This window comes from Bufo bufo, chromosome 5 (genome assembly GCF_905171765.1).
Source record: "Bufo bufo chromosome 5, aBufBuf1.1, whole genome shotgun sequence".
NCBI lineage: Eukaryota > Metazoa > Chordata > Amphibia > Anura > Bufonidae > Bufo > Bufo bufo.
The window spans coordinates 255327659-255349384 of record NC_053393.1 but is presented as its reverse complement, the minus strand read 5'-3'; the positions used below and the strand labels follow the sequence as shown (position 1 = coordinate 255349384).

Sequence of the window (21726 nt, the reverse complement as noted above, 5' to 3'; positions counted from 1 at the left end):
ATGTTTCTCTGAGATCCCCCCTTCCTGGTCCTAAATTCTGGCAGTGGTGACTGAATGAGTCCCTGATACAGGATCCAGAAATCGCTCAAGATATTAATACGGTTCTCTCACGTTACTTTAAAGAAAAGCAAGTGGAGGAGATGTCTCCCCTTACAGTTTGGGCCGCTCATAAATGTGTGTTAAGGGGGGCACTCATTAAGCATGGAGCCAGAAGCAAGAAAGAGCGAGCAGCAGAGATCTCCCAGCTTCTGGCGGAAGTCTCCCGCATGGAACATTTGCATAAACAATCTCTGCTCTAGCCTCCTGTTCTGCCTTGCTAATGGCTCAGAAGAAACTTAAGGAGAAACTTGATATACGCACCAAAATCATGTTAACTTAGGGCAGATGCCACTTCTTTGAATTTGGTAATAAATGTAGTAGGAGACCAGCTAGATCCTTACGGGAACAGAGAGCGAGAAACTATGTTCAAGTGATTGCCACTCCACAGGGCCCCAAACTAAATGACCCTGGTAGGATAGCAGAGGCCTTTGCTCAATATTATTAGACTTTATATAACTTACCTTGCTCAAACCCTGACAGCCCATCCCTAACATTAGCCATGTGCAAATATCTATCTTACTCTGGTCTCCAGAAAATTCCACGGGAGGCTACCACAGACTTGGACAGACCAATATCGGAGGAGGAATTAACTGAAGCACTAAAATCTATGCAACCCAGTAAATCCCCTGGTCTAGATGGCCTCCTATTTTAAAAAATACCTACCTCTTCTAAGGGTCTTGCTCACTAGGGCATTGAACATGGTAGCGGTGTTCCCAGTCCTCCCTTGCTCTCTTACCCTGGGCGAAGTCTCAGATCCCTACTACACTCTCTACCCACCCCACCATAGGCCCTACCTTACTTCAATTCTACAAAAACGCTAGTGTGGACACAATCTCACCAACGCCATCCCCACTGTTTCCAGTCCTAGTACATCCAGATTTCCCAGCTAACTTCTCCCCTGGCCCATTTATGAACTGGCGACTAGGGGGTAAGTGTTGAGCCCCTTATTTTAGAACTTCAGGATGATGGTTTACATCTCCAGAACTACTGAAGCTCACAGACCCATGTGCATTGGGACCTTGGAGAGTTCGGCAACTATCTAATTTCCTTTCCACTATCCCCTCATCCCCAGGGTTGGATAGACCTCTCACCCCCTTTGAAAAAATATGTATTGGATCGAGTTTGTACCGACACTCTGTCTAAATTCTATAAGGCTTTGGTGATGCCCAGACCGGATTTTTGCCCTCCCTACGTTGACAGATGGGCCTCTGACTTAGAGTTTGACATCCCCTCCAACCAGTGGCTAAGACTATACCGCTTTACCCACAAATCCTCGATAGCTAGCAAATTCCAGGAAGCAGGATACAAAATACTATTTAGATAGTATCATGTCCCAACCCGCCTTCATAAAATGTTTCCTTCTACCTCTCCGTTGTGCTGGCATTGTGAGTCAGCACAAGGCTCTCTGATTTCATATCTTCGGGCATTGTAGTAGACAGTTTTGGGAGTCGGTCTACAGGACCATAGCCGCAATCTTTCCATACCAAATACCCCTGGTTTCTTTTTACTGTTCCTCTCGGATTTGCCTACTAGGCTGCTCAACAAGTCCATCCTGTGTCACCTGGTTAACGCTGCTCGAACCTGAATTCCAGCAAAATAGAAGTCTCCCTTCCCGCCCTCTATGGATCTTTGGGTTCACAGGGTTGAAGACATCCGGAGAATGGAGGAATACACACGAGGCCTTCATTACTTCCTGGACCCCGTGTTTTGTGTTCCAAAACACCCCAGAGTATCGGGCTTTACTGATACTGAAATAGAGGAGGCTGGCCATCCCTGGGTCATCAGATTTCTCAAAGTAGTAGATAGATTGAGACCTACCTTTAAAATCAGTAGTATCCCCATGGGACTTGAACGTGCTTCTTTCGGGATTAACAGAACCCCCCCTTTGAACCCTTGTTAGAATCTTCCTTGTGTATTCTGCCCTTTAAAAACTGCTTTTTTGGTAACTATAACTACAATGCGAAGAATTAGACAAATTCAAGCCTTGAAGATTACTTAACTTTTTTTAGGGTATTTCCTGACAGAATCTTTTTCAGACTTGATAAAAAAAAAATTTAAAAAGAGGAGATTGTTATACAGTCTTTCTGTGAAAGCCCAAGTTCACAAAAAGAAGCAAAATTTCACAATCTAGACGTTAGGAGGGCGGTTCTCTTTTACCTAGAGGCCACTAAGGCCTTCAGAAAGTCAGCTTTTCTAATTGTTCAGGACTGGGGGAGAAACAAAAGTCTTAAAGTATCTAAGGGTCCCTTAGCCAGGTGGATCAAAACAAAGATATCTGAAGCCTATGAGGTATTATAACAAGTCCCCCCTAAAATTATTAAAGCTCATTCAACACGTTCCATTTCCACTTCTTGGGCTGATGCTTCGATCGAGCAAATTTGCAAAAGCAGCAACATGGTCTAGCCCCTATACATTCATTAAACATTACAGGGTTGACATCAATACGAGTGAGGACCTAGCATTCGGCAGGAAGGTTCTGCAAGCTATTGTCCCACCCTGGTATATCTCATGGTAATGCCGTCGTGGTAAATATTTATATTTTTAATTTTTTTTGTCTGAATGATAAAAAGACTCTCTAGGCTGGCAGAAAGACATTGATGGCTAGAGGAGGGTCAAATGTATTCTTTCTGTCCCTTTTAACTCCTATTTACTGCAACTGCCATAAAGTACACACAACCTGCTTTAGTAGCTACAATATTTTTATAATTTACTTAAAAATGGCTGTGGTGGTATAGATATCAAAATAATTTGTAGATGAGTAGTAGATCCCCACGCCTGACATTTTTGTGGCTGCCCATAAAATCTTCAATGTCTTACTGCATTCCCAAAACCAGAACACAGTCTGTCTAAACAAAATCAGTGGAGCTGAACAATTACACAATATTACCTATAATCCATATATTGGCATTTAGGGTAGAGCCTTTTGAAAGGACAGTTAGATGATACCATGACCTGCAGTAGGGGTCATGTATCAAAAATCATACTGATGCATTTTCATCAAACAAATACTGCACCTAAGCTATAACTTGGCCTTGTGATGCTCATGATTGGAATTGGGCCACCATCTGCAATCTGCATCACCTATGTTAACATCACCTGAATCAGGGTTCTGCAAGTTATGACACTTAAAGAATGCACCCTGTACAGTCTATAATACCTGTGTTTTACATGCACATGTGTCAGACATTATGACGAGTTGGATGAAAGTGGTATGATGTCACTATGATGCATTATATGTGTTGCTGTAGCAAGTTATTTTTTTGGGAGGCAACTCGTTTGATCTGGCAAACTTTCTAGACAACCAGACCTCTACCGTCTAGTAACATATTAAATTGAGGCTCCCATAGGAATACATAGACAAACTGATTTCCTGTCCACACATAAGATGTGTCATTTGGGAAGTCTGATTGCTGGTCACATGAGACAACTGAGAAGCAGAAGGCAGGGGATAGCTCAGGAATACAGACGCTGGTAAGAAGATTACATTTACTACTGATTAAATCATGTACCTTTCTAGCAGGTCAGAGAATGACATTTTTTTTGCAGGAGTTCTTCTCTAAAGTACATAAATTAAATAAATTTTAAAATCACCGAAATAATTTGTTGCTGGACAAACCCTATAAAATGTAAGTTCAATTACTAAAATGTACTGCTCACCGTTCAAAATTCTGAAAGTTGAAATGATGACAACCTGCTGCCTCACAACATATCAAAGATAATGAACTCCACTGGTCATAACTTGTTTCTCAGGGGAATTTAGATGTATTTTTTTTATTTTTTTGGGCTAGTGGGCATTCCAGCGGTCAGACCCTCAGTGATTAGTCACTTCATTCATTTTCGTATGGATAGGGGTATGAGTTTGTAGAAAAATCATTAAATCTAGTTGTCTGTATTAGAAAGGTGCATTCCAGACACCGCAAATGTTTAGGAGCTGTGCTATTTCTGTGGAAAAAAGCGGGGTTTTTTGAAAAAATATTCCTGGATATCCCAAATTTCACACCAAACACTGGATTGGTTAAAATTTTCACTCCTCTTGCAAATTATAAAATATAACTATTAATAATTATCTACCATAGGGGAGGAAGACAACTCCACCGTCAATAACAAAGAAGAAGCTATGGAAACAAACCAACCTGAAGAAACCAAAGAGAAATCAGATCAAAGTGTTCAATTTAAAATGTCTTTTACAGAGTATAAACAAATCTCTAACTTGCTTGTTTTCTACATGCAAAAGATGGAAGAGTGTAAGTTAAACCGGAAGATTATTTTATTTCATGTTTAAAAGGAGAAAATGGCATAAACCAGTGTCGGATATATGTATACTTCAAAGTTTCTTATGCTGCTTTGTATGTTAAATATTTCCAATACTTAATATTATATAAAAAAAAAAAAACAGGAGTGAGGTTTAGGGTGGAATGCTTTTCAAAAAGGGTGGGTTCACAGGGAGTGTCCATAGTGGAACCTCTGTGTGACGGAAAACCAAGGCAACATGCAGTTTTACTGCAAACTGACCTATTTTTATTTATTTTTCTTATTTAATTGTTAATGCAGTTAAAGCTGCTGTTTATCCAAAACTTCATGACCATTAACAATCCATATGAACATTTTTAAAATTTTCTCTAAAGCTTCATGTGGGTGAGGTTTTTGGCATATGGGCTCATCCTCACATAAACTGATGCTGTTTATTTTTACAGCTGAAGAAGACTGCCATCTGACAAAAAGTGACCTGGTTAATTGGTACCTAAAGGAAATTGAAAGTGACATCGAAACTGAAACAGAACTAATACTGCGAAAACGTTTAATCGAAAAAGTAATTTACAGGCTAATTAATTATGTAAGTATCATTGTACGGTTACACAAGAAACCTTCATTGGTGTAAAATAAGTTTAATTTCTTTTGGATTACTGTGTATCAAGAGATAAAAAATAGTCTAGATTGCAGGTTCTTGACATGAGGAATATGCACCCCAGAAGAAATACTCCATGTTCCCCCAGGAATACTCCCACGGTCTCCCATATAGTGTATGATCATAGCCTGTTACTCCTTTCAGTATTTTAATATCATTTCAGTAGATGGCATTGAAACCTAAGTCTAGTCTACAAGAGGAAGTAAAGTTTGAATGATTAGAAGATCTCCTATGTTGGAGCAATTAATGTACTATTTTCACAGCTACTTCAATGTATAAACTTAAAGGGTTATTCTGCTTTTTATTTTTCATTTATTTCTTTATAAAGTTGAAAACCACTCTATTTTCTAATAAACACGTGTTTAAACTTCTTCCCATGTACAATGAGTGCAACTGAGCTCTGTTTGCTATAGAACACAGGTCAGTCATGTGTAATGCATTCATAGCACAAGATGGGATTGTCATTTGACCCCTATACCTGGTCTCTGACAGGTCTCAAACTCATGATCTGATGACATCCGAAACATAGATGTCGGAGCAGCTCTTTTGGCTCCTAGTCTATGTAAGAATATTCTTTACCTAAAAACCTCAATAGTATTTATCACATGCAAAATGTGCTGCTTCATCCTTGTATATCTCTACATGCCAGTATATTACAGGTAAACAAATGGAAAGTAAAGCTTTTAGTAAAATTTATGTTACTAACAAGCCCACTACAAAAGTAATAAACCTACAAAACTGTAAATACAGTTACATTGGGATATTTGGTACCCAGAACTGTAAAACTGTAGAACACAGGCATCTCATTAGTTATGATCAGTAAATGGTGGAAATAAACATGTTGCAATTAATTTTTTCATTTAAGACTTAATGACAGCCCATCGTCGTTTAGGTCCTCAGTGTTGGAAAACTGTCAAACGCATTTGTAAGTGGATTTTCAAAATCCATCATGTGAACATATCCTTAGATCAAACACACACGAAAGAGTTGCATGCAATAAACTTGCAGCACGTGTCAGTGAGAGATCCTATTCTGACCTCTACTCCTCTAATTTATAACAGGGATGCCCAACCTGCGGCCCGCCAGATGTTCCAAAACTACAACTCCCAGCATGCCTGGACGGTATACAACTATCAGCCTACAACAGGGCATTGTGGGAGTTTTCGTTTTTTACAATAGCTGGAGGGCCGCAGGTTGGCCTGTGGAACCCTTAGTCCTGAAATATGTTGTATTTTACAGACAGCATTATAAATCAATATAATGCTGTGCGATCCTGTCAGAGGAGCGGAGATTAAAACAGGACTTCACTGACACATCTGCGAGTTCCTCGTATTTATCTTGCTTGTGCATGTCTGGCTTTAGGATGCTGTGTTTTGGACTTTTTGTTTCTTGTCACATCAAAAAACAGCACCTCTGTGACGTGTGGCAGCACCTTAAAAGAAAGTCCTAGCTAACTACATTAAAACATTGGTGTTTTTGTATGGTGTGATGACTTTAATCTGGGTATATTTAATTATTAGGAGCTCGCAGTACAACATGATTGGAGTTTGAATTGGTCCTATAGTAAGTAGTATGTGTTGAAGCTTAAATGAATCAGTGTTAACAGATGTACAGGTTGCAATGTAAAAATACCAGATTTTAAACTTTGTGATGGAAGCATCCCTTTAATATTATATCTGTCTGAAGAGGATTTGGTATGTAAGTGTCCTATAACAAAGTCCCTTGAGGCTTATACAGTATATCTCAGGGGTCAGTACCTGTCTGGTTATTAACTGTTGATCTGAAGTCTCGTCATACTGTGACCTGTTATACAGCTCCTGTCTGCTTAGGCTGACTTATACTGTATAATCACTCAGTGACCTTGTAGATTTTATTTCCTCACCTTAATTAGCTACTTCCTTCACTTGTCTCTTCAGTCCTCCCTCACATTGCAGGTTCCTCTGCTGTCTCTTTCCTCAGGACTGACAGTTAATCGCTCATTGCCTTATCAACCACCACCATCCTCTACTCCTCTAGCTGATCTTCTGACTCCCTCCTAGAAATGCTGTATTTTACACTTCCATTCATTTCAATAGGGCCACAAAAATGCAGACCGCGCACAGTGTGCTGTCCGCATCCATATAGAACATGTCTTATATTAGTCCATTTTGCAGAAAAGAATAGGAATTATTACAATGGGTTCTCAAAAAATGGAGGCAATATGGAAGTCATCCATGTTTTTTGCAGGTCCGCACTTTGCAAACCACAAAATACATATGATCATGTGAATGCACATAATGGATCTTATTTTTTAGTTCTTGGTTTCACTTAATATTTCTCTAATTTTTATATTGCATTCTGTTTTGTCTCCTGTAAGTTGGAAAGACTGTTGGGAAATTTTATCTGTCCAACCCCTGGCTGGACCAGGTGTTATTAGTAGATTAACTAGTGTTTTTTATTAAGAAGGCCAGCTCCAGAATTATTATTATATATATTATATATGTATGGGTTTTGTTCACGCTGATGCATTTGAGTGAACTGTTGCTAAAGTCCGGTTTGTAAACCAATTTCTTAAGCCCTGCTGCCAAAAATACCATAGACTCCAATACTAAACTATTGCAGTCTATAGTATAAGTGATCAAAAGATTGCATGTTCATTACTTAGTCTCAAAGTCCAAACTACTGCGTTGTATAGATATTCATCTATTCCAAAAATAATCTATCCCAAAATGGTACCAATATAAACTATGGAAAACAAGCCCTCATACCGCCCTGTAGACAGAAATTTAAAAAAAGTTATGGGTATCAGAATATGGTAATGCCAAAAAAACATGTTTACAAAGGTTTTCATTCATTTTAAAGTATGGAACCTTAGTAGAAATTGTATAAATGTGGCATTGTCATAAATGTACTGCCCTGCAGAATAAGGGTGTCGGTTATCTAATGTTGTAAAATAAACCTCAAAAAACATTGCAGAAGTGCCCTTTTTCACCCCACTAAAAACGTCTTTTACCATTTTTCAATCCTATGTATGGCAAATCAAATGGCTCCATTAAAAAATAATAATAATAATAATTGTCCTGAAAAAAATAAGCCCTCATGTGAACAGAAAAGCAAAAAATGTTTTAGCCCTTGGAAGCCGGAGAGGAAAGAAGGAAAACTGGCTTGGTCGTTAAGGGGTTAACAGTTAACTTTGTTAAAGGGAGTCTGTCCACAACTTTACATATTTCAAACTGCTCACACTACACTGTGGGACACGTATACAGATAATAAATGGTACCTGTCTTTGGCTTTTCTCCATATGTAAAGCTCCAAAAATGAACTTTGAAGGTATATGCAAATGAGGATTGCAACTGTTTAGCTTTCAGCCAGCCCAGTGTCCTGATGCCAAAAGAATAAATAGTAATGGGATGGCTCACTCTCTATAAACACGGATAGGTGCCAATGTCCAAAATGAATCACCCCTTCAATAGCGGTAAATTTAATTGGAGCGGCACTTGAACATAAACCCTTATGTCCTTCTGATGCCACACTCCTGTGTCTAAAATCCTGCAAACATCACCACCTGTCCCAGGTAGTGTATAGTGCATGCCTGGGCCCAGCGGAGATGTGTGCAGGCGTAGTAGAGTTAAATCAGGAGGATATTGGGCTGGCTGGAAGCTAAACAGGGGAGGAGTTATCCACGAGTAACTCTGGGGGGGGGGGGACTGGCCACTTGCAATGATGGACACCGCCCCTGGACATTTGCAATCCTCATTTGCATATACAATCAAAGTTCGCTTTTGGAGCTTTACAGATGCAGAAAGAAAATTACCATTTGTTTTCTGTATATGTGTCCCACAGTGCAGTTTAAGCAGTTTGAGACATGTAAAGTTGCTGACACTGTTTAACAACATGGTATCACCTACATACAAGCAGCCATAATCTATATCACGTAGAAAAAATATGGCTGCCTCTCTCTAGGTGATGAATAAGTAATAATGCCAAAAAGTATAGTGAAAATATATATAAAATATAGTGAAGTAGTTCTTGTAATAAATAAATATGTAAGTCGGATGCACAGGGTGGTAGACACACCAAAAAAGGGTGCTCTCAGTCCTACAGCGTCACCCCGCTGTTGAAAGGCAATTGGATATAGAGAAAATGACTGGGCACACCTAAGGATACTCAGTTGCTAATATTTATTAGATAAAAGGACAATAAATGTAGTGGAGTAAATATTATACAATGTAAACTTACGACAGTAAAATTGTGTGGCAACACTTCATATAAAATTCTGTGTGTTTGTAGTTGACGTGCGCATTTAATCACTGTCGTGGTTAAATAACATCTGTGACCAAAAGCTGCACTTCAGATACAAAATGGAAGTAATGCATAGAAGACGACCTCATATAAAAGCAACAATAAGTGAAATATAATATAACATAGCCCAATAAAATTTAGATATAAGTGTTGAACTTAATAAAAGTAAGAGCCGCAAATTGATGATAAAAATGCAATATAATATATTCTCCTAAGATATGTGGACTAAAAAATAGAGATTCACTATCCTGGAAGAATCATGAAGTTCCAGGTAAAGCAGGTGTCAGTTCAATATATCGAATCCTGACAGGACAAAGATGCAGTTTATAATGAATGGTGTCTTACACCGTAGGTGACTCGGCGGCGTCCCGCTTTCAGTCAGAGAGGGATCCCTTAGAAAAATGATGAACAAGTTTAGGAACGGTCTTACCGGTTTTCGGAGGTTCCTCACGTGTGGAAGGAGCCTCAGCTGTCTATCGGAACTTTGCTGTTTTCCGCTGTAATCAGGTAGAACCCCCGATAGATGTTTTGGGTCACCTGTTAGTTATTGGTTTGCTGCACGCGGTCCCGCTTGTTGCACGCGGTTGCGAGGTCGCAGCTCCCGATGAGCAGTTTCAGACCAGCTTTATAAAGACGGTGTAGACTTGTTTCTCAATATAGTCGGTGTGGTGCACTCACACGAAGTAGAGCTTGGGGGGTCAGACCAGACGCGTTTCGGGGCTAAGATATCCCCTTCTTCAGTGGCTATCTGTCTTTTGGGGAGGTCAGATAGCCACTGAAGAAGGGGATATCTTAGCCCCGAAACGCGTCTGGTCTGACCCCCCAAGCTCTACTTCGTGTGAGTGCACCACACCGACTATATTGAGGAACAAGTCTACACCGTCTTTATAAAGCTGGTCTGAAACTGCTCATCGGGAGCTGCGACCTCGCAACCGCGTGCAACAAGCGGGACCGCGTGCAGCAAACGAATAACTAACAGGTGACCCAAAACATCTATCGGGGGTTCTACCTGATTACAGCGGAAAACAGCAAAGTTCCGATAGACAGCTGAGGCTCCTTCCACACGTGAGGAACCTCCGAAAACCGGTAAGACCGTTCCTAAACTTGTTCATCATTTTTCTAAGGGATCCCTCTCTGACTGAAAGCGGGACGCCGCCGAGTCACCTACGGTGTAAGACACCATTCATTATAAACTGCATCTTTGTCCTGTCAGGATTCGATATATTGAACTGACACCTGCTTTACCTGGAACTTCATGATTCTTCCAGGATAGTGAATCTCTATTTTTTAGTCCACATATCTTAGGAGAATATATTATATTGCATTTTTATCATCAATTTGCGGCTCTTACTTTTATTAAGTTCAACACTTATATCTAAATTTTATTGGGCTATGTTATATTATATTTCACTTATTGTTGCTTTTATATGAGGTCGTCTTCTATGCATTACTTCCATTTTGTATCTGAAGTGCAGCTTTTGGTCACAGATGTTATTTAACCACGACAGTGATTAAATGCGCACGTCAACTACAAACACACAGAATTTTATATGAAGTGTTGCCACACAATTTTACTGTCGTAAGTTTACATTGTATAATATTTACTCCACTACATTTATTGTCCTTTTATCTAATAAATATTAGCAACTGAGTATCCTTAGGTGTGCCCAGTCATTTTCTCTAGTTCTTGTAATACATAATGCTTATAATCTACCATGTCTTATTAGTGTGCCCCATGTGTTTACCTAGCATATCTATTTCATGTAACCCTATTTCAAACTGAATTCCAGAGGTCACATGACATTGTGTTAGGCTACTTTCACACTTGCGGCAGAGTGATCCGGCAAGCAGTTCCGTCGCCGGAACTGCCTGCCGGATCCAGCAAAGCGCATGTAAACTGATTGCATTTTAAGACTGATCAGGATCCTGATCAGTCTTAAAATTGCATTGCAAGAACGGATCAGTCTGTCCATTTGTCATATGGACAAACTGATCAGTTTAGATTTTTCTTTTCACATTTTTACCGGATCTGCGCATGCGCAGACCGGAAGGACGGATCCGGCATTCTGGTATATTGTATGCCGGATCTGGCACTAATACATTCCTATGGAAAAAAATGCCGGATCCGGCATTCAGGCAAGTCTTCATTTTTTTGGGCCGGAGATAAAACCATAGCATGCGGCAGTTTTCTTTTTTGCCTGATCAGTCAAAACGACTGAACTGAAGACATCCGTCCTGATGCATCCTGAACGGATTTCTCTCCATTCAGAATGCATGGGGATAAAACGGATCAGTTCTTTTCAGGTATAGAGCCCCTAGGATGGAACTCTATGCCGGAAAGAAAAACGCTAGTGTGAAAGTACCCTTAAATGACTGACCATGTTTAGTCCTATTCAGTTTGCCCATGGTTGCATCATACAGGACTGGTCTATGGACTATACCATTCTACTGTGCAGAATGGGGTCAGTTGATTTGATATAACTGTATTAAAAAGTGTGTTCACGTACCTTTCCTGTATTGGAAAATTATTTTCTACTATGTGCTATTATACTGTATATGGAGTTGACTGCATATTGGTAGTATTTGAGAACTGTATGTTGGTATTTAGGCATTATGTGGCACTGCTACTTAGTGGTTGTCGCTTCAGCAAGTGGAGTTTTTCATGTGTAGAGGGTTAATACAAGCCACTTACTAATGTATTGTTGATGACCATATTGCTTTCTTTGCTGGCTGGCCACCAGAGAGGCCGACACTTTTTTTCCTGTAGTGTGAAAGCATGGCCAACACTGGAGTACAGGGTGGTTGTAACCATGGAAATAAGCAGTGTAAAATGTGCTGGAAAATGAATCCAGCCAGCAAAGCAAGCAATATGGATATTAACAATACATTAGTAAGTGCCTTGTATTAACTTTCTCACCATGATAAATGTCACTTTAAGGCTGAGTTCGCACAGGCGTTGCGGGAAAAGGTGCGGGTGCGTTGTGGGAACATGTGCGATTTTTCCGCGCGAGTGCAAAACATTGTAATGCGTTTTGCACGCGCGTGAGAAAAATCTGCATGTTTGGTACCCTAACCCGAACTTCTTCACAGAAGTTCGGGCTTGGGATCGGTGTTCTGTAGATTGTATTATTTTCAAGCAAGTGCCGATGCGGTGCGATTTTCACGCACGGTTGCTAGGAGACGATCGGGATGGAAACCCGATCACTATTTTCCCTTATAACATAACATGATTATAAGGGAAAATAATAGCATTCTGAATACAGAATGCATAGTAAAATAGCGCTGGACGGGTTAAAAAAAATAAATAATAATTTAACTCACCTTAATCCACTTGCTCGCGCAGCCCGGCATCTCTTCTGTCTTCATCTTAGCTGTGTGCAGGAAAAGGACCTGTGGTGACATCACTCCAGTCATCACATGGTCCGTCACATGATCTTTTACCATGGTGATGGATCATGTGATGACCGGAGTGACATCACCACAGGTCCTTTTCCTGCACACAGCTAAGATGAAGACAGAAGAGATGCCGGGCTGCGCGAGCAAGTGGATTAAGGTGAGTTAAATTATTTTTTTTTTTTAACCCGTCCAGCGCTATTTTACTATGCATTCTGTATTCAGAATGCTATTATTTTCCCTTATAACCATGTTTCCATCCCGATCGTCTCCTAGCAACCGTGCGTGAAAATCGCACCGCATCCGCACTTGCTTGCGGATGCTTGCGATTTTCACGCAGCTGCATTCACTTCTATGGGGCCTGTGTTGCGTGGAAAACGCACAATATAGAGCATGCTGCGATTTTCACGCACCGCAAGTGATGCGTGAAAACCACAGCTCATGTGCACAGCCCCATAGAAATGAATAGGTCCAGATTCAGTGCGGGTGCAATGCGTTCACCTCCCGCATTGCGCCCGCGCAGAATACTATCCCGTGTGAACCCAGCCTAAGGCTACTTTAACACTCGTGTTTGGTGCGGATCCGTCATGGATCTGCACAAACACATCCGTTCAGATAATACAACCGCCTGCATCCGTTCAGAATGGATCTGTTTGTATCATCTTTAACATAGCCAAAATGGATCCGTCTTGAACACCATTGAAAGTCAATGGGGGACGGATCTGTATTCTATTGTGCCATATTGTGTCAGTGAAAACGGATCCGTCCCCATTGACTTACATTTTGTGCCAGGACGGATCCATTTGGCTCAGTTTCGTCAGACGGACACCAAAACGCTGCAAGCAGCATTTTGGTGTCCGCCTCCAAAGCAGAATGGAGACGGAACGGAGCCAAACTGATGCATTCTGAGCAGATCCTTATCCATTTAGAATGCATTAAGGGCAAAACTGATCCATTTTGGACCGCTTGTGAGATCCCTGAACGGATCTCTCAAATGGAAAGCCAAAACGCCAGTGTGAAAGTAGTCTAAGTTCTATACATTATATGATTTTGTTTCAATGTATAGTGGTGGCGGCTGCAGCAGCACTGTGTACTGCTATTTAAGGCCGCTAAAGTGATGTTTTCTACATATGGCTCTGTAATGGTACTTGGGCATTGACAAATACTACATGGGGTGAGAGGGAAAGTATACGTTAACACTTGTGTGCCACTGCCAAGCTGAATACATACCCTCATGTATCACAGATTTTTCCTTGTCCTGGTCATAGCAGCTTTATAGTAGTAAACATGATGGATAAAAATGTTAGTTATAGAGATTTTCTTGTATAATTATTTTGAGGCACAGTTTATTTACAATTTTTTTTAATTTTTTTTTTAAGGATCATATTTTAATAGAACTCAGTAAATGTGATTTAAAATCGATAGATGAAAAAGCTGATATGGATGAAGCTTCGAAGGAAAATTCAATTTTGGTGGTCAACCCAAATTATGTTTTAGAAGACTAAGACAATATTGTTTTACTGCATTTTGTAAACTGATTATTTAAAATAAAGAATTATTTATTCCGCATTCTCATTTTTATGCCCAATATTATATATTTTTTTTTTATAGAAACCATGAGGTGTCTTGCACACAATCTATATAGATTGTCAGGATCCGTTTAGAAAAAAAGTGATGGTTTTTGCATGGAAGCTAATTTTTTTTCTGTTATTGCATTAATTGTGTGGGGGTTTTTTTCCGTTCTGATTGCATGCATTTTTCACAAGCGTAAAGAAAAACTGAAGGACAAGGGCGCTTTCAAATGAGTGTGTCCCTTGCAGAAATCTCACTCCATGTGAGAGAGGGATCGTGCATTCTAGACTTAGGAAGCACATGGCATTATTCATGAATGATAATTCTGTGTGACCTTTCAGTTACAGAATTATACTGACATAAAGCTATCAGTATAGTTACCGAAAGGTCATGCAGAGACACACTGCATTATCAGTCATGATGATGTAGTGCGCTTCTATAGTCCAGACCACACGATCCCTCTCACACAGAGCATGATTCCTGCAAGGGAGACTCGTGTGAAAGAGCCCCATCAATCTACAGCTCCTGGTAACCATCTGTGAAAAGCGCATTGTATCTGCATGCCTTCTATTTTTTAATGCAAGCCCCATTCACTTCTATGCAGCCAAAGTTGTATGAAAAACAAACAATATTGAACATGCTGTGATTTTTCCAGAACAAAAAAATGATGCATGAAAAATTACGCTCATGTACACAGACCTATTATAATGAATTGGTTAGGATTCAGATTGGATGCTATGCGTTCACTACATGCATCTCATCTGGATGGAAAACTCACTTGTATAAAAGAGCCCTAAATGAAATGGTCTAATGATTTGCTCTATAAATGCGCTAAGGGATTGTGCATAAAGAGCCTGGTGCATTGAGCCTATGTGGAACTGAACTAAAGCCCTGCCACATGGCAGGTGAGCTGTGTTCTTCTAAAGAATTCTTCTGGACATGTGGCAGTTAGTATTGAGCAATTTGAAGCATCCGAAGTGCTTCCTATGTACAGCTCACAGCGAAATGGATTAGACTGCGCAGGCAAGAGACGTGACAAGCACTAGGGACAGTGTTGAACAAAAGCTTTTAATTGTGGAATATTAGACAGGGAGACGGCAGGGACAGTGTAGGTAGAGTTTTTACACCAAAGTATAGCAATACAACAGCACTCCAATAGTTAATTCATATAGTTAATAGCGATTTATTGTTTCCATCCACAGTAGTAAATAGACAATGGCCAACATTTAGGTCTAACCTAGACCTTATTCACGGCCTGTTACACAGAACATATACCGTCTTTCCCCGAAAATAGGACATCCCCCGAAAATAAGACCTACCTCTAGTTTTGCCTCTTGCTGAAATATAAGGCATCCCCCCGAAAATAAGGCCTCCCCGATAATAAGGCCCCCCGGAATATAAGGTCCCAGAAGTTACTGCAAGGCATCTGACTCCTCCCGATCGTAGCGGCGGGCGCCGCCGCACAGCTCACTGATTGGCCGCAGCACAGCCAGAGCTGTTCAGGCGGTGCGAGGTCTCTTTAAATCAGAGAGCCCGCGCCACTGCCAGGACAAGCTGCCGCCTGCTGCTCGGTCTGCCCTGACGGAGTCTGGCTGACTCACTGTCTAAATGTGAGTGAGTTGCGCAGGGCAGGAATCGGGCACATTGTGTGGAATCTGGCCGGCACGGACATACAGGGGTGACTGAGGTATGGGGGGGGGGGGGGGGGGGGGTAATGTCTAGTGAAGGTGGGAGGGGGGAGAGACTAAATAATCCACTGTCCGCTGGCACAGGGGAGGGGGATCACTTAAAATGACACAGGGGGATCAGAGGGGGGAATCAAAATGACACAGGAGGATAAGAAAGGGTACTAAAATTGTAATCTTCCCTCAGATTCTCCTGTGTCATTTTGATTCTCCCCTCTGATCCCTCTGTGTCATGGAAAAATAAGACATCCCCTGAAAATAAGACCTAGCGCATCTTTGGGAGAAAAAATTAATATAAGACACTGTCTTATTTTCGTGGAAACAGGGTAATAAATCAGAACTTAATGACAAGATGGTCAAAATACAAATTCCAAGTACAAGCATGATTACAAAATGATATCCTAGAAATACATTTTATCCAAACAGGTAAATGTCCCATTAGCGAACTTGGGTATCCTGCATCCAATGTAGACGTCATAATCTATATTGGTGAACAAATAAAGAGGGCACCAGTGAATTACGGTGAAACTAATGAAATATAGAGAGTAAAATGAGTACAGGAAAATGTATGCTACAGTGAATACATTTAGATAGAGCTCTTAGAATCCATCATGTAATAGGGATGCTCAATATAATAGCCAGTAATACTGGTCTTTTAAGCGTTCATACGAACAAACTACACGCCATACTCCTATCTCATGCTTTGTAAACGCTGAGTTGGGTGCAAGACTTAAAAGACCCGCGCTGTCTGACGTAATGTCGGGATAGCGCATGCGCGCTGCATCTTGGAGGCAAGTAAGGGCACTGGCAGCTATTCACTACGCTCTGTGCATGCACTACACAGCACAACCTCGGCAATGAGAACATCGAGGATGTATTGCTACTGAATGTGTCAGAGAGCGGGTTGTTGGTATATGGTAGCTAGATTGTAGTCCACCAATGTTCAAATTTGACACCAATGTGAGTAGAAGAATGTGAAGGATAATGGACAGGAGTTCCAACAGTAACAAATCAATACTTCATGAAGCATTATAACAATTAAAGGTTAACCATGGGTAATCCCAATTGTGGTGATAATAATAGTTCACAAAGCATCATAACATCTGTGGCATTCAAAAATCAATAAACATAAGGGCAACTAATTCTATCTTGATTGAATTGCTTCTAACCTCCATAGTGTCAGTCATATCGCCCAATGATGGGAGTTCAAACAATATACAAGGTATGTTTAAACCAAAAAATAAAAGGAAAAAGGAGAAGAACAAAACAATGAGGCACAATAAGCATCCACTGATTGTAATGACCCAGTGGTGAACATCAATAATAATAAATAGAAAATGTATTAGTAGAATACAGGACGGGAACACAGTATAAGCATAACATAGACTACTACTTGTCTGTGAAAATGAATTTCGTCTGAAAGGGGAAAATGAAGCAAAAGTAAATTTTATAATATATCATACACAAGCAGTTGGATCCATCTATGTAATACGGAAATCAAAGTCTCTATTAAGACCATGGGGTGAGGGAGTGTTGAGTTCGAAAAGCCAGTAAGCTTCACGTTCTTTTAATCGTGAGATTCTGTTACCCCCACGTCTTGCTGGTGGAACGTGTTCAAGGACTTGAAATTTGAGCTGGTTTATCTGATGTTTAGCCGCAATGAAGTGGTATGGAATGGGCAGTTCAGTTTTATGGCACCTAATGTCGGATTTATGTTCAGAAATGCGGTCTCGCACACTCTGGGAGGTTTCTTCCACGTATGCGAGACCGCACGGACACCGGATTAAGTATATCACAAAAGATGTGGCGCACGTATAGAAGGCTTTGGCGTGATGGACTTTTCCCGAATGTGGATGAATGATTATATTGCCCTGGATGATGTTTGTGTTTGAGCTGCGCACAATGCACAGATAGGTGCCTGTTTTCATAGGCACAAGTGTTTGTTTCAAGGAAGGTTTCAGCGGCCAATATCTGCTTTCACCAGTCTATCCTTTAAGTTTAAAGGCCTTTTGTAACACATTCTAACTGGGTTTTGAAATTCTGGTACTTCTGGATAAGATTGTTGAAAGAGTGGCCAATGTTCATGATGGAACGTATTTTTGGAATAAAAGGATGGTAAGGGATAACCAGTGGTAGTCGTGGAATGGTGGTATTCTTAGTAGCAGAAGGACATGAAGTGGATTGTTCATTTGTTAATAGGGATGTAGGGTATCCCCTCTCTAGAATTCTTTATGACATCTCGTGGAGCCGTTGTTGATGGAGTTCAGGGTCACTAATCTAGACACTCGTTTAAATTGTGAACAGGGCAGGGAATCCTTTGTGTTTCGTGGGTGGCAACTTGAATATAAAAGGAGTATTTCGATCAGTTGGTTTTCTAAAAAGATCGGTAGTTAGTGTAACAGTTTGGATAAAATGTATTTCTAGGACCTCATTTTGTAATCATGCTTGTACTTTGAATTTGTGTTTGTATTTTGACCATCTTGTCATTAAGTTTAGATTTATTGCATGTTCTGTATAACAGGCCGTGAACAAGGTCTGGGTTAGACCGAAATGTTGGAATTTTGTCTATTTACTACTGTGGATGGAAACAATAAATCGCTAATAACTATATGAATTAACTATTGGAGTGCCGTGGTCTTGCTATACATTGGTGTATTGAAATATTTACCACTGAGCATCATTACACAGACTAGAAGTGCCGACCAGCTCTTCATTTATTAGGGAGAGTTTTTACACACTGTAGGGAGACTTCAGGGACAGTGAAGGGACCTGAAGCTGAAGGGATCCATAGGAGACAGTACATATTGCATCAATCCCTGTATATGGCACAGAACTATCTAATAAGTGTCCTCCTTGTTTAATAGAGAAGCAATTAAATTAGGTCTTGATTCTCAAATTTGGGTGAATAACCTGTCTTGTTCTACTGTAAGAGGTGTCCTCATTGACACTGAATAACTTAACGTATTTTACATATATAGTTGGTGTTACTGTACAGTATGTCAGACAGTTACCAGGGCTCTCCAAAGGAACAGGCAGTGGCAAAAATGTTGCTAGAACCCACAAAAGTAGCAGCAGAAGAAGGGAGATTGCGTGGTAGCAGCAGCCGCAGCAACAGGCCAGGCCTGCCAGAGTCATCCAGTGTAAACAAAATACCACTGCACTCAAGATTAGATGCAAGTAAAATATTTTTTATTTTCAATATCCTCTAAATAAATTGGAAACAAGATGCCTAGGATATATGTTACAAATGCATCTGACGTTTCGGTCAATTGCAAGACCTTGGTCACAGAGTTACTATTGGGAGAAATAGAGAACAAAATATATAAGTATCATTAATGGTAGACAACTGCTGATTTCATAGAGGAATATAAAGAGTTATAGAAAGAATGTTGTAAGAATGGAGAGGTACAGGTGAAAGCCTGTGTATTGGCGGTCAGGTTTTTGTGAGACCAATGTGGGTGAAATCAACAGTGTAGAGGTCTGCAAACTGAGTCGCAGAGTGCACTCATAGTTATGGTATATAGGAGTGCAGGGTGAAAGATGTGTAGGTGGCAGAGATAATTTGATAGGGATGAAATGGTGTGGCTAGTTGTGGCAGACAGAAGAAATGGTTGTAAGGTGGAGGGATAATATGATGCAGAGCTGCTAACAGCCGAAAAAAGGGAATATGATTATATATAAGTATTAGATAGGGGTAAAGTAAGGTGAGATACAGGAAGAGGAGGAGGAGGAGGAAGAAGGGCAAATTACATAGTGGAAGATGGCTACATAAGTATATGAAAGTGGGAGCAGCCCCAGGACCAGCGTTCAAACTTGCTATGGGAGGGGGTGAGAAAATAAAGAAGAAGAATGAAGACTGCAAGTTGCGGGAGGGATTTTGCTACTGTCAGCTATGATAAAGTGTAAGGAGTGAAAGAGGAAGATGTGAGGATGTGAAATAAAGGAAAAATGAGGTGTGTGTGTGTGTAAGGAAGAGTGATAAAAGGAGAAGTAGAAGGTGGACAAAAGACCTCAAGAGTGGGAAAGAAGTGATGGAATATGGATGGAAGTATATGTGTAGGTGATAAGTATATATAAGAAATGTGTGCAGTGGAGGAGTAATGTGGAAGGGCAAGTTGTGAGTGTGTATATGTGTAGTGAGGGTAAAAGCTGAAATGGAATATGTGTGAATGTATATGATGGTGTGATGTGGATGGTGTTGGGAGATTAAGAAGGGAAGAGCATGAATAAAAGGAAAAAAGAGAAGGAAAAAAAGAGCAGAAAATAAAACTCAAAAGAAAAGGAGATAGATGAAAAGTGCAACATAATAATAATAGATGATCAAAATAAAAATAGAAATAAAATGGAACATTGTCCTGAGGGACAATTTCTTTATTTACGCAGACACTTTATATTTACAGACATGCGGAACCACCATGGGCGCAAACATAGTGCCGCCTTATGCCAAGGGATATATGGCTCATTTTGAGGGAACCTACATTTACCCTTTGGACCTTTTAACACAACATGCCATATGCTTGCTTAGATTTATTGACTATATATTTTGTACGGCCCAGAAACTTTTCTTCTTGAATTTACACATACACTCAATAACTTCAGATCTGAATTACAATTCACCTTGTATTTTGACTCTCACTCCATTTGCTTTCTCGACACCAGAATCTTGAAATACAACAAGGGCAACATCAACACAGACCTTTACACCAAACCGACTGACCGCAATGGCCTATTACTTTACTCCAGTTGTCGTCCTATTTCCACTAAAAACTCTTTACCATGCTCCTAGTTTCACCACATTAATTGCATAGTCTCAGATCCAGAAAACCGACAAACACAACTCCAAACCATGGCCTCCAAATTCACTGACCTGTACTATCCCAGCAAACTCCTTATTAAAGGAATGTCCAATACCCCACTCACCAGTAGAAGGAACAAGGACACCACGGAATGAGTCCCTTTTGTCCACACCTACCACCCTCTCATGCCGAAGATTCAACAAACAATTAAAAAACATTGGCTGCTGCTAAAGAATGTCTATCCCACTATTCCATCTTTTCAGGTTCCACCTCATGTGCTTAAAAAGAGCTCCCAACCTAAAAGAGAAACTTATTAAAGGTGATGTAGGCAGCCACATAAATCAACCCAGACAGACCTTTCTTAAAAATGCAATGCCATGGCACATTCCCTTGCCTACATTGTAGTTGTTGCTCTAACATAATTAAATGGGACCACATTACACATCCTCACAGGCAAATCCTACCCCATCAAAGACTTTTTCACATGTGACTCATCATTCGTGGTCTATCTTATTAAATGTCTATGTGGCCTTTTTTATGTGGGTGTGACCATGCAACCTATATGGGACCACATTACCATTCATAAGTCCACGATCGGTGTAAAAAGTATTGGCTTCCATACCGGACCATTTCACTAAAGCTCAACATAACATTGCCCAACTCAAGTACCAGGTCATCAAATGAGTTCCACACCCATGAAGAGGTAGCAACCATTTACCCCTTCAAAAGGAACGTGATGTATACTGGATTTATACATTGCAAACCCTTACTCCTAAAGGCCTTAACCAAAACTTAAATCCCTACACCTAATGGACAATGTCTTTTACCAAGATGTCCACATTAGTGTTGATCGAGCATGCTCGACCGAACACTGGTTCGGCTCGAGCATCTCGATGCTCGGCACATGGCGGTATTCGGCCAAATACTGCATGTGCTTGAATGCAATGCTAGAGTCTCCTCCCCGCACGTTTCTTGGCTGCTAAGTACTGCCCTC

The 21726-nt window shown here is 40.5% G+C and overlaps 1 protein-coding gene across 1 annotated transcript in view; it reads left to right on the top strand.

Moving 5' to 3' along the window:
• LOC121001206 (maternal DNA replication licensing factor mcm6) overlaps nucleotides 1-14184 on the top strand; it is a 197291-nt gene extending 183107 nt beyond the window's left edge. Inside the window, exons 15-17 of the mRNA XM_040432170.1 lie at nucleotides 4176-4343; nucleotides 4794-4933; nucleotides 14059-14184. Coding sequence (XP_040288104.1) covers nucleotides 4176-4343; nucleotides 4794-4933; nucleotides 14059-14184 — 434 coding nt within the window. The remainder of the gene's footprint in view (nucleotides 1-4175; nucleotides 4344-4793; nucleotides 4934-14058) is intronic.
• Nucleotides 14185-21726: the final 7542 nt, after the last annotated feature.